Source organism: Falco biarmicus, chromosome 4 (assembly GCF_023638135.1).
Source record: "Falco biarmicus isolate bFalBia1 chromosome 4, bFalBia1.pri, whole genome shotgun sequence".
Taxonomy (NCBI): Eukaryota; Metazoa; Chordata; class Aves; order Falconiformes; family Falconidae; genus Falco; species Falco biarmicus.
Genome location: NC_079291.1, coordinates 3,987,160 through 4,013,373, shown reverse-complemented (window position 1 = coordinate 4,013,373; position 26,214 = coordinate 3,987,160). Strand labels below are relative to the sequence as shown.

At 40.9% G+C, this 26,214-nt stretch overlaps 1 protein-coding gene across 1 annotated transcript in view; it reads right to left on the bottom strand.

Annotated features, from left to right (window-relative positions):
• LOC130149188 (cyclic AMP-responsive element-binding protein 5-like) overlaps positions 1-25,910 on the bottom strand; it is a 40,677-nt gene extending 14,767 nt beyond the window's left edge. Inside the window, exons 1-2 of the mRNA XM_056338536.1 lie at positions 25,816-25,910; positions 16,640-16,761 (exon numbers count right to left, since the gene is read on the bottom strand). Of these exons, the coding sequence (XP_056194511.1) occupies positions 16,640-16,761; positions 25,816-25,885 (192 nt within the window). The 5' untranslated portion in view covers positions 25,886-25,910. The remainder of the gene's footprint in view (positions 1-16,639; positions 16,762-25,815) is intronic.
• Positions 25,911-26,214: the final 304 nt, after the last annotated feature.

Below are 26,214 nucleotides of genomic sequence, written 5' to 3'. Positions count from 1 at the left end.
TGACAGCTTGAGGTATGGCCCTCAGGTGCCTGGTCAGCCCCTTTCCAGGGGTTACAATTCCCTCTGCCCAGTCTGTGAAAAGTAACACTTGCCTGATGGGCACATATGTCATTATGAGGATTTTGCATTTTGCAACCTACTGGCAGACATTCAATAAACCCATACAGACCTTCTTTCTAAAAGCAAGCAGCAACCAAAGACTTGGTAAGATGCCCTGAACTTAGAAGACAGGAGAAAACAAGCTGAACCCTTGTGCAACTGTTCCTACCAGTGAGGATCTAATGTACCAGGGACAAAACTAAAAAGGCCTCAGAGGACATGAATACAGGATGTTCCACTGGGAACGTAGTGACTGTGTCTGAAAGTGATATAATCCAAGGGAGGGAATGGAAAGATGCCCTCACCTGACAAAAAGATGCTTCAGTCAGCAAATTAAGATACAACCTAGTCAGACACCACGAGGAAATTATGTAACCAACTTTCAATACCAAGTTCTTAACAGCACCCAGTGCTCTCAATCCCAGAAGGTAACTGAGGGCCTAAGGTGACCCTTTCAAGCTCAAACGAATAGCAAGGTCAAAAAGCAAAGAATCTGGGTTGTGGAGGCAAACAGTTCACATGTGGCACCAGTCAGATCTGCAGCCTACAAGACAAAAAGATTCACCACGAAATTAGATTCGCTTCTTTTTCTATACACGAAAGACTCAGAAGGAAGGAAGGAAGAAAAAGAATAAAATAAGATACAGCCTGCCATTCAGAGCTTCTTTATCCTGCCAAAAACACTAATGTGCACCTGTTTGACTTCAACTTGATAACCACAATTCAGTTCTTCACTAGAAAAGGAAGAAGGTTGGTTTACAAATGCATGTCCATTCTTTCTGAATGTATCAAATAGCTTTGTGTGTCAACAGGTATTTTCATAAGGCACAACAGTGTGAGAAGACTTAAATGTACACACAACAAAAATGAAATCAACTGCTTAAGATATCATTCAGCACATAGCATATAAAAAAATTAATAAAAATATAACTAGAATTATATTGTTCACCTACATTTCTCTTCAGAATCAGAAGAACTGGCTCTTCCATGAAGCCAGTTAATTTTCTGGTTATGATCAACACATGATATATTTCTGAAGTCTCCAAAATTTAATTTTCTACTCATTTTCCAGTTGATGAACAAAAGGAAACTGCTCTTCCTGGATAATTAACTTAGCTTATACTGCTATCATGAACAGTCTATACAAGGCTATATCTGTACTATCTATATGATGAAGTCTCATCTATGAGTTTGCTATGCATGTGGCGTGGGGGATGTGTGTGTGGAGATAACACCGCAGGCTCCAACAGCTTCAGCAAAACTGACCTCCTACTAAAGGTGAGCTAAGATTATCTCTTTTGACATACAGATACCCTCTGTATTAAGCACCATTTTCAAAAGATGTAGTAAAAGGACAGCACAGTATGAAAATATGTTGAAGCTTAAGCTTCCCAGTCAGTTCAGTGGATTTACATGAGCAAACCTGGTCCCTTGGTGAAGTTTTTAGAATTTCTCAATTTCAAGTATAACTTCTGATTATCTCTTTATTAACTATTACTAGCAGAAGCTTCTCTGCTTGACAGAAGAGAGAGGGAATGTTTAGAATTACCAGAGTAACACATAGCTTTACATCCCAAAAGGAGCAAGGTGTCTAGCTGCCACAGCTCACGGAAGCTGAAGTGACAGGGATCTGAGCCAGACAATGTCTGTACAGACAGCACTTTAGGTTCCTTAGTTGCTCAGCTCTTTCACACTGTATTAATAGTCTTTGAATGCATCAACTCTGGAACAAGCAGACATTTTTTTATTTTCTTGGAAAGCATGATGTGGTATTAGGTTAGTAATTTAATCTTGTTGGCAATATAATAGTTATGGTATAATCCCTCACGTTATAAAAGTAATTGCCATAATCATAACCTACATTCAATTATTTCTTTTGCTGCAGTGCAGCTGCAGCGGTTTCCCACTCCCAACCTGCCGTCCCATTGCCGAGGAGACAAGAAGGGGCAGAAAGCAGAGCTCACAAAACACCACTACAACCCATCCCTCTCCCTTGCCTAATAGCAAGTGACTCCCCATCCCAGTTAATAAAGAGCTCCTTGTCCCTCCATTATGCAGTGTAATCTTTAAAAGATTACATTCTCATTTGGGAATGAGCCAAGAGCCAGTGGGAAATTCTCTAGTAAATTGGATAGGGAGACAACAATATGAAGGGCAGCTGGATGCGAGCACATTTTTTTCAGGGCATTCCTATTCCTGGGGCCCTCCGGCATTGTTAGAAGTCCTGCAGTCTCGGCTCTTTTCACTGCTCTGTTGTCAGGATAATGCTATTCAAGAAGAAGGGGATACAGATTAGCTGGTTTGAAGATGGAATGTGAGGAAACGAATATTGAAAAGTAGTAAGAAAAGAAGGGGAAAGCCCAATTATACTTTTAAGTCTTACCACCTTACATAAAAACAAGGGAGGAGGACTTTGTTTTAAAACACCGTATTAAGTGTTATCCACTACAGTAGTAAAATACGGGATTTCTTCTTCCCCAACTGTCATCAATAAGGCAATTTGAGCGCTCCACCACCAATACCATATTAAGAAGTATTTTGAAAGGAACGTTTCCCTCTCTGCCTTTTTACCCTTGCCTGCACCTTCCAAAAGATGCGTTTGCTCGGTGAAACCTACTTTCCACCCACCCTACCTGTGATCCAGGATGGAGAAAACCGAAACAACACAGGGCAGGCAGCCCTATCCATCTATCTGTGCACACAGAAGGATGCAAGTGAATGAGAAAGGCAACTGGATTTTTGTTGTGGGGTTGGTTGGCTTTTTTGTTTTGGGGTGGGGTTTTTTTAGGTTTTTTACATATATACACACACACACTTTTATCATTCTTTGAAAGTACTTTCTCAAAAAGTCACACAAATTTATGTATCCAGTAGACTGGATAGGTGCCTCATGTTGATTTGGTCAATAATGGCATACATATAGTACCATCTTAGTACCACATTTTGTTAGAAAATACAGAATTCTCATGGGGGGGGGGGGCGGTAGAAAAAGCTATAGCATTAATTTATTTTTTTGGGGGGGGGGGGGGTGTTGTTTTTTTTTAAAGTAGCAGATCTTTTTTCTTCCTCCAGAAAAGTAAGTTTTTAATCATAACATGAAATTCCATTCACTATTCCCTTTCATGTAACCTAATTAAGTTATTTATTAGGAGGAAGTAAAAAAATAGTTGTCACAGCAGGGTATCAGAAACATTGTTTTTACCCTTAAATTGCTACTCAACCAACTACAATTTTCTTCACCTGTAGGACTCAAGTAACAATAGTTACCTATAGTCCGTGGGAGGCAGTAGTTAAAATACATTAAAAGAGAAGATTGTGTGCAATTTAAAATCTTAGCGTTGGGAAGTCCTGATTCAGCAAACTATCTCTGTTCAGCGACCCCCTACACACATGCTTGAAGTTAACCACATGTTTAAGAGCTATTGAAAGTACATGGACTTTGGCCCCATTTCAGAAAATCAGTTATATACACATTTAACTGGCTGAGATGGATGAAGCAAAGAAAAGAAATTGGGATAAGAGAACTGTACCTGAAAAAGATTCCAGCCAAACAATAATTCACAAAATGAGAACTCATGTGCAGAGGTGCAATACACTTAATAGCTTTCCTGGTTTTCCTGAAACATATACATTGGCATTTGCACTTGCATGAGTTTACTGTACTGGAACAAAAAAATAGCATAAATGGGAGAAAAAGATGGTAATTTTGTCATTAGAGAAACAGGCCTTACATAGAGGTATACATACATAGATCTCAGAGATAAAACAGGAGTGTGAAGAGAGAAAGAATATACTATAAAGACCACAGCAGTGTTCAGGCTGACTCTCCCTTCCTCTTTTCGGGGAAAAACTATTCTAATACCCAGTATCAACTGAGTGTCTTCATGACTCTTCGCCTGTACAGCCGCATCCCTTGATATCCCAATTCAACATTAAGCAGAGAAACTAACTCAGTTTCCTGGCAGTGGGGTGAAAAGAAAATTATACTTTCTACACTCCTGTATTTCTCTTCATCCAATTCTGCTAACAAGTACACTGCCGGAATATTTTAATACCCCACTTCTCAGAAAATAAAGAACTGCCTTTTTAATGGCTGCCTCGTGTGAGTGCTGTTCTTTCTTTCGTTCATCCATCTTTCTCTCTCACTTGTACAGCCTCATGGTAGCCCTCCTCAGCTTTCTTCATGTCTGAGTAATACTACTTTTCCTCTTCTGTGTGAATTTTCCTTTCCATTCTCCCAACAAAGTCTGACCTGGGGTAGGAAGAAGCCCTTTATATAAGTAAAAATGAAAAGTATTTTTCTTCCTTTCATTCCTTTCTCCCCTTCATCAACTTTGCCATCGTCCTCCTTTCTCTCCCTGCTACCCCATACAGTGCTAGGACATCAGGGAGGACTCTTCCAACACAAAGGAGAAGGGACTGGCAACATACCTTATTTTTTTTCTTTCTCCCTTGATAGGAATAGAAAAGGTATGAATGGGGCAAAAATAAGCCCAGACAATCTGCAGGTGAGGCAGCTTTTACCTTTTCTTCCAGGTGCCATTTCTCAGTGACAGTGATGAAGCCAAAAGCCAGCTCCCGTTCTGTGCCCACTTTGAATTTCCCTGTGCCTTGGGAAGTCCACAAACAGGGAGAAAATACCACCCCCCACCTCAGGTGAGGAAAGGGAGAAAGAACAAATATCTCAATGAGCCAGGCTGCCCACCCAGACACACACATACTTTAATCTCTGTTAAGAAGAAGCTCGGAGACCTACTTGACGAACAACCATTGAGTGTTTTTAGCTTATTGAAAGGCGCTGCGGCATGGAAGTCAGGCACCTCCATCATCACAGGCATTACACTGAGAGGCTACGCAGCTTCGAGTTTAACATTGTACCTTAATGTTTTTTCAGGGCAGTTCCTTTTGCAGATGTCTTTTATTTAAAAGGGGAATTTCTAACCTGTAATAAGAAATACTGGAGCAAGCTACAACTAATGAAAAGGGAAAACACACGGCTTACATGACAAGCCAACAAATTTCCCTAAACACTACACTGTAGATTTTTACTGAGACTCATAGAAAAATCAGTGAAACCTTCAGAAAACAAGTTTCCAAATAAAAACTAGCATAAAATCAAAACGGGCCGTAGTAATTTTCTGGAATTCCAAAGAAAGAAAAATAAAAAATACTTCTCCAGGCTCACAACAATTTTCCTATTGCCATTAAGCACATTTTTCCATCGAGTAGATTTCTCTTAATAATAGTACGCCACAAATTATCATTAGGCAGGAAAAACGGGTCAGGGCAAGGATAACAAAGATGAAAAGAAAACTGCTGAGAGTTCACCTCTGCTGTTTATTTTGAGGCACACTTAAGATTTGAGTCAGACTATTCTAATTGTATTCAAAGATTTGGTTCTCTAAAGAATATAAACAAAACTAGCAAAGGCCATCAGCCAGAATAAAGCTTTCCTCATAATCATTGAGTAAGGTCAGCTTTTGTTTGTTCTTTTATATGATAATCTCTACTCCTCTGTGTTGACTTTTAAATTTTTAAAAAAGGAGAAAATAAAGTTTCCTGAGACTAATGGCCTGTTTCTGCAGGGGCAGTTTTTTTAGCAAGCTCATGTATTTTCTAGTTTCTTTTAGCTGGCCTTTCCAAGTATTTTAAAGCTTTTACACCTAATCTAGGTTAGCGTGCTCTGGTTAGCAGCTTGCATCCCCTGAAAGGCAAGGCAATAATCCATCTAGGTTTAGGGCATTTTCATAGAACTGATGCAGAGCTGTGTCAATTTTAATGTCATGCTATGGAGAGTGCATGCAGCTCTCTCCACTTTAGAGGATTAAAAGTGACCTCTCTTACCAAAATCAATAAGGGCAGCTTGCTGTGACTAATAGATTGTAGAAATTCAAAAGAGAGGGTTTGTAACACTGAGTTCATTCTCCCTGAGTCTCCCCACCCAGCCCCAGACCCGCTGGCAGAGCTGCACTTTGACATGCACATTCACATGGAAAAGTGATGCCTGTTCCCCTCCCAGGGACCAGACTGAGCCACACACAGTTTACTCACATTTCAGGGAAAAAAGCAAGCTGATATTTATTTGATAAGAGTGGACTTGGCAACTTCTGTAGAGAAGCATGTGAGAGAGCAGCTAGACTAACGAAGCGGTTAAAAATGTACATTTCTGCTCCTTAGTATGGTTTTTAAAAAGGCCCTACTTTTCCGTATTATCCAGACACCAACAAGCACCCAGATACTTCCCATCACTTCATGACCACAAGGTTTTTTTGTAGTCTCTGAGTGAAGGCTTTCCTCCCTTCAGATCTTTGCCTAGTTGCAATAAGCTAAAAATTTAAATTCCATTAAAGTCAATGGAACTGCCCCAGAGATGTATGAGGCTATACATCCAACCGTAGCATTCATTAACTGCCATGGCATGTGCTCTGTTGTTCTGACTTCCTTCTTCTCTCCAATATTCCTTTTGTTACTCTGAAGTGCATCAGATTTAACAGTCAAGTTTGGGGCTTTTAGAAATACAGTAATTTCATACAGTACTGGAAATGGGTCATGCTACGGAGTGCACACAACCAGTCAAAAGCAAGTTTTCAGTTTTTTGGTTTCACATTTTGTAAGACTAAAGAGTACCAGCAACTCAGAACAGGATCTCCTACCTTACGGTGAAAACACTCTAACTCTCCTGGATGTCTCTAATTTCCAATTTATTTTGCTTGAGGTACACATTAAAAATCCTTACCCACACACGGTTCATAGCTTGTGGACATTTTCTTCACGTAACAATCACCATCTTTGTCTTTATGCCAAAAAACCAAGACTTGCCTTGGGGGAGCAAGGGAGAAAAAGGGGCTGAAGTGGTGAGAGGAACCCAACTGTAAAGCTTTAGGAGTCCCTATGGAGGTTTATAAATAGACGACTGCCATGTGCAAAATGTGAAAGAAACCCAGTCAGCATAAGAGCTGTTGCTGTTCTGAAATCTTCTAACTACATCCATTTAGGCAGTAGGCAGATTTATAAACAAACAATAAGTCAAGGAATTATGAGCATTTGAATTTTGGCGAGATAATAAAACGTGTAGGGGTATAATCAGCAAATAATAGGAAAGATCTGCAAGCGAACCCACCAATTAATGATAAATAGGACTTGGCATGGAATAACCTCACCAATGTGGATCTCATTAGATGGCCGTGGAACCTGTTCCCGCAGCAGCCCTCTCCAAGTGAGGGAAAAGTGAGGTAACTGAAATGCCAGCGCACCCACCCCCTCACAGCTTTTGGGGTCCAGGATTGTAACCACCTGGGCCAAAATGACAACCTTATGCTGCTGTGAAGGCCATGCCATGGTTCTCCAGCCTCTGACCGATAGGTTTCCTCATCTCAGCTTTTGCACCTTTGCTCTGCAATTCTACCTCAACAAAGGTGATCGGAAACATGCAGCTTCACTCGCGCCGGAGAGTGAGAATCCCTCTCTCCTCTGTTCACCTTGCCTTATTCACGATACCTCTTAAAGAGGGAAATGCCCCCAAGCAAGCCATATCACTTAAACAGATAAATAGTTCACACACGAGGCAGGGGGAAGGGAGAGGGGGAAGAGACCCTGCCTTATTAGACTAAAAACAGACACACCATATTAACACAAAGAATCAGCATATGGTTCTAATAGGCCTTCTTAAAATGATTTATCAGCTGTGATTAAGCCCTCAACCAGCATGTCTATCTTCATAAATAAAGTAAAAGTGCACCTTGCTCTGAAATATATCAGCAGTATCTTATTACCTACCCAACCGTACAGGCTGCAGTCCACTCTGGGGAGCAAAGAGCTTGTGTTTAATAGCAGAGCATATGTCCTAAAGAGATTGCCAAGATTTAGGGGCTTTACCTAAGAGATAGACTTATAAAAACGCCACTACGGGGAAGGTTTATCCCTTCATCATGTGCCGTCCAGTCCATGCTGCGGAAATGTGAAGAGGTAACAAGAAAGCTGTGCCATTAAAACCCTTCATAGGAAGACCAAGGCAAAATGCACAACTATGCCATGTTGTCGTGAAAGAAATCTCAGAATGAAAGCAGGCAGGCCTCCTTTTTTGGGGGTAGCCAAAATATACAAAACACAACAAAAACCCAAACGTTACAAGAGAGTGACTCAACTTCTTTGAGACAGAGACAATAAGAAGCAGAAGGAAAGCGGACTGTCCTGACTGAGCTCTGCAGGATGATTCATCAGCTGGAATTCAGAAGAACATGGAAGATTATGGTTAGGGAGGTTTAGCTCAATCAAAAACGTATGCCCTTAAGAATTGCCTTTCTGCATGATATAGGCACTTACTGCTGGAAAAGCATTCGAGTCCTCTCTTGAGCACAAGGGTCTAAATCCATAAGTCCATTCAAACAGAGTCCACTGCTACAGAAGATGATCAGACAGACCTGCCTGCCAGCAGAAGATAAGATGTTGTACCGGCAGGAACGAGCCCAAGCTGAAGCCTATTCCTCTGAATATTTCTGCAAGATCACGTTATGAACTTTGTTGTCTTGACAGATTTTCTGCCAATTTACACAGAAAGCGTCTCTTTTGTAACACAGTTCAGTGTGGTAGCTGCCTGGAATAAGTGCCTGGACACAGATCCATGCTTGAAACAGGACTCACAAAGTCAGGGGACAAAAGTACCAACGGCCAAATTGCCACATAAAATATAATGTACCACCACACGTCCACCACGAAAGCTCCACAATCTCAGAAAAGCAGTTAAAATCCAGCAAGCCTACCCATATGGAGAGAGGAGGAGAGCATTCTTCCTGTCTTTAGCAACACCGAACAACAGCTGATAAATCTTTAACACACATGGTTTGTGGGATGCCCTATGCTGAGACCGAGGAGATATGGAATCAATCCGAGGCTCTGCCACAGCCTTCCTGTGCAATTTTCAGCATGTCACTTGAGCCCAGATCCTTTATGGTAGCTCACTGATTCGCTCCTGCTTTATTTCAGTGAGAGCAAGGCACCAAAATGCCTTTGAAGGTGTCTATCAATCTTTTGGGGCCACACTGCTAAAGATATTTAGAAACCAAAAGAGACAGAAAGCCGCTTGCTTGGCAGAATGGTGGAGAAGACCCAGCTCCCCTGCAATTCTCACTCCACATCCGTGACTCCTTCAAGAGTTTCGTGTCTCACTAGGAAGGAGCTTTGGAAAACAACATCCTCTGGAATCTGTTTTGCCTTAGAAAATAAGAGACAAAGCATTTCCCTTCTCCATAGGAATGCTGCAGAAGTTAATTATTAAAAAAAAGTGGGGGTGTTGTAGACCAACGGTGAGCCCATAAAACAACTCAATAACCTGATGCAATCAATGTATATGAAAAACTTGGAATAACCCACTGGAAAAACTCTGCTGCAGAGTTATAATGGATCTTTACAGTACTTCAATGCATCACCCAAGAAGAAATGCTATGCTGTGAAGATGCTCACATCTTTACACATACAGGTGCTATATTTAAGCATAGAACCTACCTACTATAATGAAATCTTTGGACTTACAGTGGTATTTTGGGCTTTGAACTTAAAGGTTTTGAGCTATCACCTTGACAACAGCTTAACTGATTGATAAAGTGACAGCTTTAAGTTATTACAATACCTACAACAACAGTACCCTGGCCTTTAAGCACTATATTGACACAAATCATTCCTAGTCTTATTTTGCATCCACTGTAACATACTCACCATATAAGATACTCAATGTCAGTGGAAGAATAATAAGTCAGAAGGATCTCTGACTTGAAAAAAATATGGACATTCTTACATCATGTTTAGATAAATGCAGGGAGAATGTATATATGAGTATTTATGATTGCATAATTTAAAAGAACTCGAAATAGTAAGCATTTAGATGTAGGCCTTTGCTTTCTTCTGCTGTATGGACTGTCAGTCAATGAGTCAAAAGTGCTCCAGGAACAGTCTTACAAGTGTGTTGGTTTGTATTACTTCACTAGTGAAATTCAGCTGTTTCAGAGCACTTGCCTCTGAAACGTCTGCCACCACACTATTCTTCGGAAAAACTATTCTTCTCAAAGACCCCCCTGGGGTTTCAGAGCATTCACAAGGGAAAACTGGAGTTAACGTGATTGCTGTAGAGGCAGAGCACACACACAGAATTCATACTATTCTACACCAGCGTGGTGCAGCACTGACACCAGCTCCAAGACCACACTTAAAAGGAAATGAATCTGCAGGTCTCTTGACCTGCATTACTAGAAAATTGGACAAAAAATGTATACGTGTTTTTGAAACAAGGTTCTGCGCTGCACATTAACCACGTGAAGGGGAAAAGAGTCAGGCGAGTGCACTCCTTGGGAGGGCAGCTGTTTTTCATAAATGGCTAGTGTTGAATTTGTTGTCCATCAGCCAAGCCAACCACCATAATGAACCTTCCATCCCTGTTCTTCTCTTTCACCAACAGAGCACATTGCCAACATTACTATATAGCCTATTAAAATATAGGCCTCTAAAACCCAAACACTTACACAATGTGCTTTATCAACATATGGATATTTTTTTTCCTTTCATATATGGGTACAATATAACCCTTTCTTGTCTAAGGGTCCCATTAACTGCATTGCTAGTTTCAGCTACTGTCTTGTCAATGATTAAATGTAGGAGTGAACTATCTGCTTTAATGTAATGATTAAAACAAGATATGAAGTGTTTTCTGAATGATAGACCAGATTAAAACAAGATATTAAGTGTTTTCTGAATAATAGACCAGATTAAAACAAGATATGAAGTGTCTTCTGATACCCAACAATACAGTTCTTGCAGCTTCTCTTACTGGGAAGTCAGAAGATCTCAAAATGGCATCTTCTGCAAACAACCACCATGTCCCCCAGGGCCTGCTTCTCTGACCACTGGCACGAGCAAACAGTATCAGGCCCTTCTGTGGTTGCCTAACATAAAATAAGCCTCAAAAAAAGAAAACGTGTAGCAAATACTACCAAGTTTGTGCAACAAAAGAAATGCTTATTGGACATATGTATTCCATCAAATTTAGGGGCACTGATTTGCTATTTACTTTTTTATCTCCTTGTTGCAATGTAAGATGTTTCCTTTAAAAAAAAAAAACCACTGAACCAAAACCCATCATCTTTTTTCTGCATGCTTTTCAGAAGACAGAGGGTAAAATCTGTCGGTCAGGTATACATTGCATAAAATTTAAATAAGATGTGGAAATGAAGTTAATTTTTTCACCAAACTACACTGCTCAAGAGACAGATTCTACAATTTCCAGCTTGCCTTGAATTAGATCATCTTCCCCATACTCACAGGCTACAGCACAGAGTGATGACATTCAGAAAACATTTGCAAGAATTTTCTTCTGGAGATCAGAGTCACAGAGTTCAGCACAGAATGGTGAGGTGGTATAAGCTAGACAAGTGCACTTAACCTACCTTCTTACGATGAGACACTGAAATGTCTACAAGGTAGAAACAGAACATAGAAGCTACAAACCATATTTATGCCTTTCAAATATACATCAGACTGTAGCATCATCCCTTGCTTAACACAACTAAACTGGATATTCAGGTTTTTTAATCATTCTGTAGACTGAACTTATTCAACCACCAAATACTCTTTATTTGGTTTTGTTCTTTTTCTTTACTGGACCAATTCAATTTGCTGATGATTTACTAGCAGTGTGGTGCCTGCAGTGGGATAGTATACTTAGAACAGGAGTATTAAGCCACGTAGAGGACTAACGTGGGACAACCCACATTAAAACCAAGCTGTGGTTGAGAATAGCTGTTTCCCTGCCTCATTTGTACAGTTGAACACTGGTTAGGAGATGCTACACCAGCGTGGTGCAGAATTAACACCAGCTCCAAGACCACGCTTAAAAGGAAATGAATCTGCAGGTCTCTTGTCATGCATTGCTAGAAAATTAGACAAAAATTGTATACAGTCTTGCAGAACTGAACACTGGTTAGAAGATTTCAAAGTTGCAGGACAAGCCTCAGTGATGCATCCAAATTCTGGCATAAGCAGAATGTGATTTTTAAAATGCTTCCATTTAAAATATTCAACTGACTATTTCTAAATACTACTTGATGTGGTACTCTACTTACTACACTGAGCATATTTCTACTCTTTCTCATTTCGTGCAGGGAGGTCAGGCTAGATGTATTTTAATAAATACATGTCCAATTACTTATTCGGAAACAGATCCTGACTCTTCCCATCTTTGACGTTATCACCTCAGACCCAGCCTCAATGCTCAAAACAAGATGCAACAGCAGGGTCTATCCAGTAGCAGCAAAAAAAACCCGCTTTGGATACTTAATGCTCCAAGCAGTATAAACCTAAAAGCTGCAGCTAGTAAGCCAAGATGGTCACTTGACCTGCCAGAATTACCTGCCTTGTTGATCCGGGTTGCAGATTTTATCTGGGGCTGAGCTGTCGATTGCTGCCTGCATAAAGCTCCTAACAGATTTAATATTTACGCTTTCGCAAGTAGAAATATTGTATAGGTATGCTTTTACCTGTGCTAATTTTGGTGGTGAAATTGTCAGGTAGAAGGCTTGTGTCAGGAAGAGCACTCCCATGAGGATGCAAAAAGTCTCTTTCTCATATGCTTATCAATACGCTTATCACTGATCTATAGCATCCTTTGCATTTAGGGAGTAGGCCTTTCTCCAGCAGAGCCTTCCAGCTAATATCTGATGGTAAAAGCAACAGAGGAGCCAAAACAAACTGACAATCTCACTTCCATTTATAACTTTACTTTCTTATTTCACTTCAGGTCCTGGAGGTCATCATCATTATAATTACTTGAGTTCACTCAGTCCCCAACCAAAGGCTAACCCACATATATTTTAAGAGATGGTCCTTGATAGATGAGCTTACAGTCATAAGAAATATCAAGTATGGGAGTGTCCTAGTTTCAGCTGGGATAGAGTTAATTTTCTTCTTAGTAGCAGATACAGTGCTGTGGTTTAGATTTAGCATGAGAAAAATGTTGATAACACAGTGATGTTTCAGTTGTTGCTAAGTAGTGCTTACGCTGAAGTCAAGGACTTTTCGGTTTCGCGTGCTCTGCCAGTGAGAGCTGCACAAGAAGCCGGGAGGGAGCAGAGCCAGGACAGCTGACCTGAACTGGCCAAAGGGATATATACTGTTATGCTCAGTATATAAACTGGGGGGAGTTGACCTGGAGTGGCTGAGCACTGCTCAGGGACTGGCTGCGCATTGGTCAGCAGGTGGTGAGAAATTGTATTGCGCATCACTGGTTTGGTGGGGTTGGGTTTGGGTTGGGGTTTTTCCCTTGGATTTTATTCATCACTCTCCCTCTCCTCTTCATTACAATCATTATTGCTGTTATTATTGTTACATTTATTATTATTTTTTTAACTTTATTGCAATTATTAAACTTTTCTTATCTCAACCCACAGGTTTTACCTTTTTCTGATTCTCCTCCCCATCCCACTGGGGCAGGTATGGGGGAGTGAGCAAGCGGCTGCATAGTATTTAGTTGTTGGCTGGGGTTAAACCACAACAGGGAGGCAGAAAGAGATACTATTCCCACTTTACACATGAGCAACTATGGCAGAAAGATGTTAAGTGATTTGTTCTTTGATGAGCAGCTGGGATATTAATGCAAGTGCTTTCCCCTCAATATTACCTTTACAAAAAAAAGTTACACATGGTGTTCCTAAAAGTGTGCACTCAGTGCTTCACAGCTAATTTGGAATGTCACTAGTCCACATAACCAGCTTAATCACAACAAACTCTCATGGATGATCCACAGACTGCTGCTCAGAAGAGGAGAAAAAAAATAATAAAAAAAGAAGGAAAAAAAAGGAAAAAAGAGAAAGAGAAAAAAGAAAAAAGAAAGAATGTGGCTAATTGAACTGTATTCTTTGAGTTTTCAAATTATGACTCTCAAGGAGGTAAAAAAAACACCAGTGCTTTTCTCTTATAAGATTTCAGTGTCAAGCTGTGTGCTAAGCCACAGTGATATACTAAAAAAAACAAAACAATTTCTTTCAGAGTCCAAAGAAATTAACACGGCCAAGAATATTTTCAGAAGACTTTACTGAGCCCTAAGATTTCCATGCATCTAGTCTTACTCTCCAAGTATTGGTAGGTCCATTAGAACAGTGCTGCATTGCACTCATATTCCAGGGACAGGCTGGTAGAAGCATTTTGTCAGCGATAGCTGCAGCCTGAGGAGTCCCTTTCTGCTGTGGCCTTTGTCTCTCGCATTCGTATAAAGCCGCATCAGATCCCCATCTGACAGTCAGTTGGTAATGCAAGAATGAACATACAGCAGACTAATTGGAAACACAGAGCAAATGTTACAGGTTAGCTAGCTAGTGGGACTTTTGCCACCCCACTCTTTTTTTTTTTTTTCACCCCCTCTTTTTTTTTTTTTTAATTATTATTATTTCCCTCTCCCCATCACTCATTTACTCCCTGGAGATCCCCAATGGCAGCTGCAGGGGCTGTAGGAGAAGGGCAGAATAAGACTTCCAAAAGGCAGGTAAACAACTGGAAATACCAGGTAACTTGATGCCCTTGTCTAGGTTTTTAATCAAGATTGTGCAACTGCCCCTTGTAAACTGAAAGGGATTCTGCAGCATCACACATTGCGATCTGTGGCTAGCTGCACAGACATCCGCATGAGTAGGTCTTGCTTCATCTCCTACTCCTGCAAATTAAACACCATCCAGGGAGAATCCTGTAATTCACAAAGAAGTAGAAACGTGCAGAAACGTTCCCCTTAATACTGGCTAAGACTCCCCTCTGCAGCACCTAAGACACAAAATTTTAAGAAGTTAAATCTAAAAGTAGACACATTTATCTCATTACATGTTCCTGTTCCCTAACATTCATCCTGTTCCCTAACATTCATCCTGCACACAAAGCTGTAGGGGTCAGTCTGGGCTCTTTTCCCAATCCTTGACCAAAAACTGGGCTCTCTCACATTGGATACTTTTTTTCCTTGCTCAGCATATACCATACTGCAGCCTCTCTCCTCTTCTCCTTTATCTGTCCCAGTCTTTTTCCTTATAAGCCACAAATAAACCATCCCTAGACTCCCTTCCCCATAAGCCAAAACCAAACATCTCCTAGATTCCCTTCCCATCTTCTTCCTACAAGCCTCATCTCCCATTCTGCACCTCAGCAATCAGCTTTACCTCTTTTTTTTTTTTTTTTCTTCTTTTTCTTCTTCCCAAAAAGCCCTCTTAGGCCTTTACTTTGTAGACCTCAAGATCCCTAAATGCTGCTACCTCCAGATTTCACGAGCCCCAGCGACACACATATGCCTCACACTTATGGATGTTGAGTTGGACGGCAATCACCAACAGGCAAAAGCAAATGACACAGTACAGCGGCTATGAGAAAGAGTACCTATAGAGGAAGCCATTGCAACTGGATGCACAGACACGCTGAAAGGCAAAATAATGCTGAAGCAAGCTAAGGAGAAGTGCCCTCTGGCTTTAGCACGGTAGCTGCTTTGTGGCTGCCTTCTCCTAGTCCATTGTCCCAGTTAATGTTCAGATTAGACAAACAGAGAATACTGTGAGAACTAAGAAAAAGGCAGGGGACACATTACACAAGCATTTCCGAGAGCTGCAGAAACAGAAGAGGGGAGAACACAGGCACAAAAGGCAACGTTGTGAAGGGGGAGCATTGGGCAGGTTGTCAGAGGGCTGCAGAGAGCAACACTGCAGGAAGCCCCACATTACTCGTGTCTTTAAGTTTTCAGAAGCAACCAGAAATTTGGATCTTATGTGAAAAGTTAAAATTTCATGCATTACCTTTTGCTGGCTTCTTAGAGCATTAAGCTCTTCTACAATTCCTTGAAAAATCTGAACAGCTCTTTAGGATCCCTCAAAACACTCTCAACAACCTTTAAGCACAGGAGTACGCTTAATCCCATACAAAGTGGCCTATATAATTCAACCAAAACTTATGAATACTGAGTGCAAAACAATACTAATTGAAAATGGGATACAGTATCTGCCAGGTACTGCAAGTTAAAGTTTTCCCCTTCAACATGAATACTTAATGAGTAAAACAGAAACATGATAAAGCTGGTAATGACGACAAGAAAATCCCATCATGTTGTGGAGGAAAAACCAACTTTTTTTATTTTTTTTTTAAGTAAATGCCTCTTCAGAGTCCATATTTCCCTGTAACATATTCGAGCAAGTTTGCAATCCTCACTTCGAAGATGATACAATTTTCCCGAGCCTCTCCCTCGAGAGGTGTGTGGCTTGTGTTATAGTTTACTTCAAAGCAGAAACTTTGAATCAACCCCTGGCAAACAGTTACACACTTTTAGAAATGTAATGCTGGTTTTCTGTTGGTTTGGGGGCTTTATTTTTTTCAGCTGTTCGGACAGTTTAAAAAGCATGTCGCAACTTACAGTGCCACCTAGTTTCTAACCAAAAGGTTACCACCAGGTAGTAGAGCTCAATATACTTTCACGCGGTGTTCTTCAATGTCTCAAGGAACCAAAAGGGGAGGAAGGGTTCAGTGTGCTCACACTCACTCTTTTGTTGTTCTCTTCTTCTTGTGCCTTCCTAAATTCGTGCTCTAGGGAGCAATCGATGTCGTTGAAGAGGCCCACTTCTTCACAGTTCTTCAGAAAGCGTGTTGGTGTAGGAGTCTGATCTGAGAATACGACAAGAAATAATTTAGTAGTCTTCCAGGAAAAGAGTTTCTAGCTAACCCCTCTGTACCTTCCCACCCCTACCACGCCATCACTAAAAACAAACCACACAGCACTGAATTTCAGCGCTAGGCATTGCAGACAGGCAGTGTTTGCCAAGTGTCCAAGCCCAGGCGGCAGCCCCCATCCCACCAGGAAGGCGAGAGGCCAGGTTTTCACAGGGCACGAAACACAAGTGCATGTCCTTAACATGTGCAAACGGACACGGCAACTGCCCACACCACCAATAACATGCGTGTGCAAAACCACGCACAGTGCGGATCGTCGTGCACATTTACATCACAGCACACAGGTAACCGCTGCAGGTACACACTAGTTAACACCTCTGAGTGCTTGAAAACCACCTCAAACATACACAGGTTGCAAAACACACAGCCATAGTGAGAAGGTCTGCTCCTAACCAATTTTTGAAGGAGCAAAAGGACATTTGGAAAAGCTATGAAACATTAAAATTTGTCCACAAAGAAGCATCCTTATGTGGTTTAGACCTAAAAGTATTGATAATACATATAAACCACAAGATTTGGAGTCAAATGATTTGTAATACATGCTTCAGCTCTAGAAATTTTTTGCCCTCTCGGAAATAATTCAGGGAAGGACAGGATTCTCTTTAATGGCACAGGCAGGAGGGACTCAAGAAGGTACACAGTTTTCAGCCGCATTTCCCAAAACCTCCAAGGCAGACGAGCTAAATTGCCCTGCAGACTGGAGTTTCAGTGATGACCTTGGCTAGTCTTTCTTCAGGAAGTGACAAATCCAGCCCAAACCTGGGCACAAACGACTGCTCAAAGGTCAGCGCTACGGCACCTCCGTTCATTCTGAGGCAAGTTCTGAACTGTCCCACATCAGCTTCCCCATCTCCCCCTCAACAGTACAATACAGAACCCTACTAGCAAAAGCAGGAGAGACGCCATATGGTCCTACCGGCTTTACACACTTTTAAAAATAAAAGTAATTAAAAAAAAAAATCCTCTCTTGAATGTTAGTTTCTTCTTCCCAAGTCCCCATTCCAGCTCGAGCTGCTTTGTACCTAATTTTATGGAAAGACTAGGCTCACTCTCTTCAAAAATAGTCTTCTGCATAGTCATTGACAACTACCCTATTGTTTGAGATTCATTCTTTAAAGAATGAAAACTCTGTCATACTAATCCCAGTTGCCCATACTGGGCCAATTCTGACCTCAGAAAAAAAGCTTCCCACTTCAGTGAGTTCTGGAAGAAAAATCTGGTTTCTTGCACCTAGCTAAATTGGCTCCGGTTCTAATACTCTCCCCTCACAGGGAGCAGTTACCAGCTACAATGGACTTTACACAATCAGCATAGAAACAGACAGAAACCCCTAAACAACAGGCAGCACAAAAACCAACACATACAAAAGAAAATGCAGCTTTCACTTGGAAACTGAGGGGGAGGATCAGCTTCCTCCATTATAAAGCCAGTTGAAGCCAATTTCCACCTGTGTAAGGTGTGGTCCTACAGGTTTGACCTTCTCAAGTAATCCAAGGGCAAACACACTTGTTTGCATTTATATTTCTGATGCAACGTGTTGATGTAACACAAAAAGCAAGTCCTTAAAGTTAAAATGCTGCTTTATTTCTTTTGGCTTGAGCATCCTATGGCGAGCCTAAAGGAAACAAAACTCAAGTGTTTGGGAATGCACACATATTTATCTATTAGTTTTCACAGCTAACTACCGCATTACCAGAGTCAGAAACATAAGACTTTCCAATAATCTTGCAAGAACTCAGCACGAGGAGCTGAGTCAATGAGGTGCTGACACTGATGGGAGCTGAGTACACTCAGTACTTCGCAGGTCCATGTCCTAAATAAGTAGTGCCAAACTAATCTCAAGGGTAACCTCACGGAACTCAGTAGATTTACACCAGGGTTGTCTTTGGCCCTTGAAATGGAGTTGCACTGGAAACGAAGTGCACTGAAAAAGCAGGAGAACTAGATTTTATTTCCAAAAGGTATTAAACATTATGTTAGAGAACAACACAAGTGCTTTAAAGAAAAACAGAGATAATTGTTGCCAACCCTTCCTGGACATAAAGGGCATGTTAGTCTTTGAAGGGGAGGCAAACACAGGAAATGTTTTATTTTTACAAGTGGTATATACCTATCAAATAAGCAAGGTATCAATTTCATGACCAAGATTAGAAACTAGGGTTTCATAAAGAAGCTGCTTTTCACTAACATCAAAAATCCTAAGTTATTTTTCAGTTGCTTGAGCCCAAAATTTGTGGGCCAGGGCAGAAGAGAACACACTAACATAAACAAAGTCTTGTTATTTTCCATCAAGGTACGCAGCTGAGCCAGCAATCAGCCATTACTACAACAGGCTACAAGAGGTCGGGGCAACTTAATGGGTAACAAGGTGGTGATCAGGCACTTGCAGCTGAAGTTCCCAATCTGTTCAGCATCTATTCCATGAATGTCAGACCGACAGACACACAAAAAAGTTATCTCAGTGAAGTAAACTCTTTTTAAGAGTAAAAACAAGCAAACCCAGAGCAAGAATGTGACTTCAAATGCACAAAGGCCTCAAAACAAAAAGCTTTTCTGTAAACATGCTTAAATGTATCTTCTGCACCAAAAGCAGTCTGAGATAATCAAATGCATTGCCAACAGTTGATCTTTTCGATTAACTAGTTTATTATATAAAAGCATCAAAACTGATAGATTAATGACATTATTTTCACCACCTACATATTGACATAGTGATCTTAAATTACTACCTCAGTCTCCCCATACAGTTACAGTAGTTTCTGTGATCCAGAAATCCCACCGGCAGGAATTCACAAGATTTTGTTAAAACAGACAGCCCCTGGCTCTCACCCCAGCTGGGAAGGGGACACCACCAACCACCCATTCACAGACCTTCTGGAAGCCAGCTCAGCCAGATGTAAAACAAGAGCTGCCTTTCTACCTTGTAATACTTCATCCTTCAACATTCATGGAAACCTGAAGTCCACAAAACCTCTGTGTTGGTATGAGAGCAGAACTGATAAAGACCCAGACTTTAAAACAGAGACTTTACACTGTATAGTAGTTACATTCCACATGCACTGCACTCACTGATTTCAGGACTTTAGGGCTACCAAGTCCAGTAGGCTTACTTTGCTCCCAAAGCAACCAACTACTCTGCCTCTGCAAAACACCGGTTCTCTCTCGGGAGGTGGGCAAACTAGGAGAAGATACTACTCTCAACACCGCAGTAATCATTTGACCTAGATTAGGCGAGTCTTTGTGTTTTAATTGGGAACAGGATCACAAAGGGGACCCTAACGTTACACATTCAGGTCTCCCAGAATTAATAATATACTCCTAATTCTCAGCACTTAAAAATGCATTAATAGTTCCAACAGCTTGCGCCTGACCTCACTGTTCCCCGTTGGTACAAACAAACCTTTTGTTGCTATCGCCAGCGCCCACAGCTATTGCAGGCTCACGGAGAACGGGGCTCTGGTTTGTTGTACTTCAGCAACCGATGTGCCAGACCCATCTGGACCGAAACACAGAGTTAGCACCACCCAGCACTCCTGCCGAGGAGGCACGCTACGTAGGAAGCTGTCCTGCAGGCACACTGCTATCCATGCAACCCAGGACTTTAATGTTGCAAGCTGCATTGTGAACTGGTCAGCTCGGGATACCGGTCTGTCCGGGTTAAACCTCGTTATCTGGCTGTTACACTGACCGGCCATCCCAACAGCCCCGTTGTTCAATGTGTAAAAAATCTTTCCGTTCCCAACTGCTACCAGAACTAGTTTACTATGCTCTGAGGCATCTGCCTCCAGCCAGCTGTCACTTCACAGGTGAACCCCCATCATCTGATATTTACTTAGGAAGTTATTTCTATCCCACCTTTACCACCTGTTTGAGCACAGAACCTGTCAAGCTTCAGACTAGGCAATAAATATTTTGTTCAGCCTGTTATTCAGGTGAATAATCAGCCTCTCTGATGACATAGTCATGGCCAGAAAGGCTGCAAGAAACTTTAACATTAAATAAACCTCAACAATGTAAATGGACAATACAAACACCCCAGAGCAAGATCAAATGGTCCCACCTGTGCAGCTCTCAAGTTAACCTACTGTACCTTACAGGAGAGGATTTCAGAAGCGCTCAGCCATCAGATTCCAACCAGAACCTAATATACAGAATGGATTTTGGCTGCTGACCATTTCAAAAACCTGTCTCAATGTCTGATTTTCTAGACTCGCTGCAAAGGGCATACTGTAAGGCAATGAGGAATTTGAAATCTCTTCAGTAAAGTAAAAAGATTCCATTATATACTCATCGTGTCTGGTAGTGCGGGGGGGGGGGGGGGGGGATGTCTTTGTTGCTGTTTCGTTGGGGGGGACGACTTAATTACTGAAATAATAGCCTCAGAAAGGACACAGTCTCAATGCATGGCTTTCAAAAAAACAGCTCAGGAAATGCAACATTAGCTTGCTGTATAGTTTATTTGAAACATCCAGAGTGCATTTTGTAAAACTACCTTGGAGCCTAGAGTTTCATCCCTCAAAGCACAAACGAAAACTTTAAAGCATGATACCAGTTAAAAAAAAACCAAAAAAAAAACCACCTGGAGAACCAAAGGAAAGTTATGTGAAACAAGCTTTAATTTTGAAAAAAAAAATAGAATTCTGATTCAGTAGAAGATACCTAACAGCACAGCTCTAAAGTGTGTAACTTGATTCTTCATCTTTCTTTTTTTAAAAGAAGTATGTTTAGTCTGACATGCAGTAATAACAGGCATTTGGCTTGTTCAGCTGTGGCTCTGTTGAAGTTGCATACTTACTCATGTTATACTTTCATACAATGATAACAAAGTCAGAGTAATAGGGCTAGCGCTGAAATTTGAAGGACTGCCCAGCAAGCAGCCGCAAGGAAAGAGGAATGTCCTGAGAAAGTCAAGAAGGTCTCTACATGGATTTGGCAGGTTACTACCCAAGCACACTGAAAAGCTCAAGGTCATGACACCTCAAGCAAGTGATGGAAGAAGAGGTGCACCTAGTCATACCTGGCGGAACTGCCCTCACCCAGGGGTTCACCAATAAGGGCTCCCAAGAGCTTCACTGCATAAAGATGCACTGTTTGAAGCACTGGTTGCACTTGCTGTGGGGGTACACGTACTGGGTACAACACGTAATGTCTGCTGGTCACTCAGAGCATGACCAGTTGAATTTTAGAAGACTTCTCATTTCGTTATTTAGTAAAGCAAGGGACACCGAAGCAAACAAGAAATGGAATGACATTATTTGTCTCTATATCCAATCATTTTGCCCTCCACAAAATTCATGTCTAGATAAACCTCCCTGTGTAAACCACAAGGAGAAAAAAATAGTCAACCAAGAATGACATCAGTTACCTCACCGACACAGGCATTTCCTGGGAAAAGTAAGACATTTGCACTGCCTTTATCACATACAGTTTTTCATTAGAGAAGACTGTTTCTATCTATACCGTGGGCTTTACCACCAAAAATCTAGAGGACTGCATTTCAGCAAATAGAATCAGGAAGAAATAAGGTTTCTATATAGATAATCCTGGCCTCTCCTGCATCTGCTACCAGCACTTCTGGAAGGACTTCCCCCCTCCAACAACAATAAAGTATCACTCCTTCCCTTCCCAAATCTCCTACAACAGGAATTTCAGTGTCCCCAGCCCAAAGTTCAGTTCCACACAGCTTTTATTACTTACCTGGAGGCAATAATCTGTCCCATGGATATTAATATTTTGGTGTTAAAACAAAAAAGCTTTGACATACAACAAACTACAGCTTCAAAGCAGTGCAATGCTCATTTAGCACAACAGCAAAGACATGACATCTATTTCAGTCAACCTAACTACGAAGTTGCCTGCAATGGTGACTAGCATGCAAAACTTACAGAAGATATTCTGTGTTATCTCAAACAGCTCTTTTTTGGCTAGGAAAGATGGAAATGGAAACCATCAATGACTCTCTATCCATAGTCATAACAAGATTTTCTAACGAACAAAAATAAAATACATACCCAAAAAGGAACAAATAACATTAATTTATAAAGACAGAAAAAAGATTGTAATGTCAAATTATCCAACGAAAGAATTACTTGCATTTTAATGAAATGCCTGTAGCAGACTTCCCTTCCATTTATATAGTCAGAGAACAGAACACTATTTAGTGTATGTATGTACCTGGAGTCTCTGAATTAGTTCAAGAGTCACCAGATTTAATAAAACCTTTTCTTCTTCAGCCAGCACAAAAAAATGGAAGAAAATATATTGGAGCTAGCTGCTAACAAGGAAGCTCTTAGCCGGACATACCTGATAAACCAGCATAGTACCAATAGTTTCAATCAGGTCACACAACTTGGTTGTTAAACACTTGACCCCACCTACATAACAACATATAACTTTACATATAACATAACTTTACCTCTCACTTACAAACTGATATTTCAGACCTCAGCAGAGATTTCACACAGGGAACAAGGTTCCTACTTCCCAAGTTGTATTTTGCTTAGTTTCTGAGATGTTGTGTTGGTACAAAACCAACAGCACCTCAGTTTTACTGCCTGCCTCCAATAACAGTTTATAGAAGACGTGCTTGGTGTGTATTAAATATTACTGGTATTACACTGACCCCAGACAGGGGATCAGCTATCTCTGGAAACAGAGCAGATAATTCTACTGGCTACCTGAAAGCATACAGCCCATTATTTTGCATGACTAATTACTAATAATGAATGAATCAAATATAACACATTAAAAGATAGCATAAAACATGCTGGAAAAAAGGAGAAAGTCTGACCTCTATGCAGCTTAATAAAAAGAGGGGGAAAAAACCACCACACACTAACACTGCACCTGGCTTATTACAGGGCAATTGCTACTGCAATTCTTTGAACCTACTGATGACAGGAACAATTTAAAAAAAAAAATAAAAAAAAAAGTCAAATAAGCAAAAATGCAAAAAACCAAGAAGGAAGACATGAAGACAAATGTCTAAGAGAAAAACCTGTCTCTTTTCCCCATATATCATTAATTTTTCATTATGAAATCTAAGAATAAAACATCTTAAACTTTAAGGTATTTAGATTTCCCCAGGGTTTTGGTGGGTAATGAAACAACTATTTTTCAATGTCTCCCTGCAGAGAGTAGATGATCTATGATGCTTCCAAACTAAGGACTGCAAAACGCCAAACAAATCCACCAAACACACACAAAAAGAAAAATCAATACACAGCAGCACCAGGTTGTCAGGCCATTACAGTCAGACACATTTGCCACAGCCTTTCAGAACACATGCAGCTTTTTACTCTGTCTTTACTACACAGGATCGCCATACACAAAACACAAAGAATACATCCCTCAGAAGCAATCTTGGAGCCTTTATGGCCATGAAATTCTGAATTTCCATATGCTTAGTTGGCTAACTGCATGTCTAGGGACCCCAGTACTGGTTGGAGTGGTGGAAGCCAGTCAAAGCCTGGGAAAGCAACCCATTGGAAGGAGCAGGACAGCTAAATCATAGAAGTTACCAAACATAAACAGAGCTACTCAGGGGACTTCTGATGACGGAATATACTCCTTAGAAACTGTCCTCGGGCAAAAGTCTTGCCAAACAGAAAGCTGTAACAAAAGCCAGCACTTGCACAGGGTGAATGTGGCCACAGCACAGATGTCTTTGAGCAGTTTCACTGCCAGAGGACAAGGCCAAGTGCAAAAGCAGCATTTTCTCACTCATGCTTGCAAACACAGGATTCTGCGGGCATAGCCGGCATGCAGGCACTTTACAAGCCCTACTCTTCAACGTGCTGTGTACTATTCCTTTCTAAATTTAGTCCACTATGGTATTTTCAAGTGTAAGAGGAAAATAAATTGTATTTGGGACAAGGTCTGTCCGATTTTTCACAAGTGCCTAAAGTCATCATTACACACACACCAAAAAAACAAACAAACAAACAAAAAAAGGACAAATCAAATATTTGCAAGCCATTGCTACCCAATTATGACTTTCATAAAAGTGGAAATGGTTTCTCCATAAAAGAGTTAGTCTACTGGAGACCCTTTAATCATAATATAGTTGCACCTAAAATGGCACAATTTACCTTGAAGAAGCCTATTTCAAAAGACAAATATCAAACTGGTTAACATCCACACACGCATTTGCATCATAGTTTTTTTTCTACAATTACATTAAAACATGACAAATCCTAGTGATATTGTTCTTAGTAATCCATTACTATAGCCCAAGGAATTTACAATAGGAAAGGGAACAGGAGAGGAGAGAAGAGGTATGATTAGGGCTAGCTTGACCTTACCCAACACCCACTGAATGCCAGCAAGCCACCCATGTGTGGTTACTCAGACAAGAGTACGAAAAAACTATGTAAGAAAAAAATCCATAAGAAACGAAAGGATGCAATTGCACATAACACCAAATAACCCCTGTGTATGAGGGAAGTGCAGGGAGAGATGGTTACCTTTAGGGAGAAAGAGTACTGGACATTACCCGTTGGTTTACCTTTCTGGTTATGTTTTTTCGCAATGGGCAGCTCTTGAGCCACCATAAAGGTGGCTCATATGATGTGGCCTGCTAGAGTTGCCAAAGTGAGCCTGTCAAACTTAAATAGTGAGTCGTATAGGAACAGTACAAATGCACTTCATTAACACGCTCGCTGCTGGGCTCCCAGGTGACACGCGCTTGAGTGCCGATATCTCCCTGGCATGTTGACATGGGAGTCAACAACAGAGCTGCCAGCGTGGCTGAGGTTCAACAATTCCTCTCCCTCCCATGCCAAATCTGTGGGAAGGCATAAGAATGGCAACTGTCTTTTTGTTCAAAGACATGCATTCTAGCTCATTCCATCTCTACTTATTATTTAATTGGAGCTGGGCTTTTAAAAACCAGTCTTGGAGGTATTTTGGCATTAGCGTTCTGGTAGGAGTCATGCTTTCAACATCATCTGAATAGTTATCTTGACTCTTGAATTTGTGTCTTCTTACCTGATAACATATTATCTGTTTTTATTGAAGGGAACTTCAAAGTCATTTCATGTTTGTGCCTGTGAATCATCAGATGATCCTCTGTTGGAAAACGCTGTCAGGCAAACACAGGGAGAGAGAGAGGAAGAAGAGAGGGGGGGAAAAAAAAGGAAAAAAAAAAAAAGAGAAGAATTTAATTCTCTAATAAACTTTTGGCATTGGACAGAATTTCAAAAACGAGAGAAAGAAAGAAATGTATCCAGTTAGAAACGTGTCCAAATGGCACAGGAAACAGAATATTTGAAAATGCAAGTGAGCATGAATAACAAATAGCTGTACTCTACTTCGAAACGTATTTGCTGCAGTGCTCTCTGGGGTTGCAAACTGTAAGGTGTCATGCATCTGCTGGAACATGCTGCA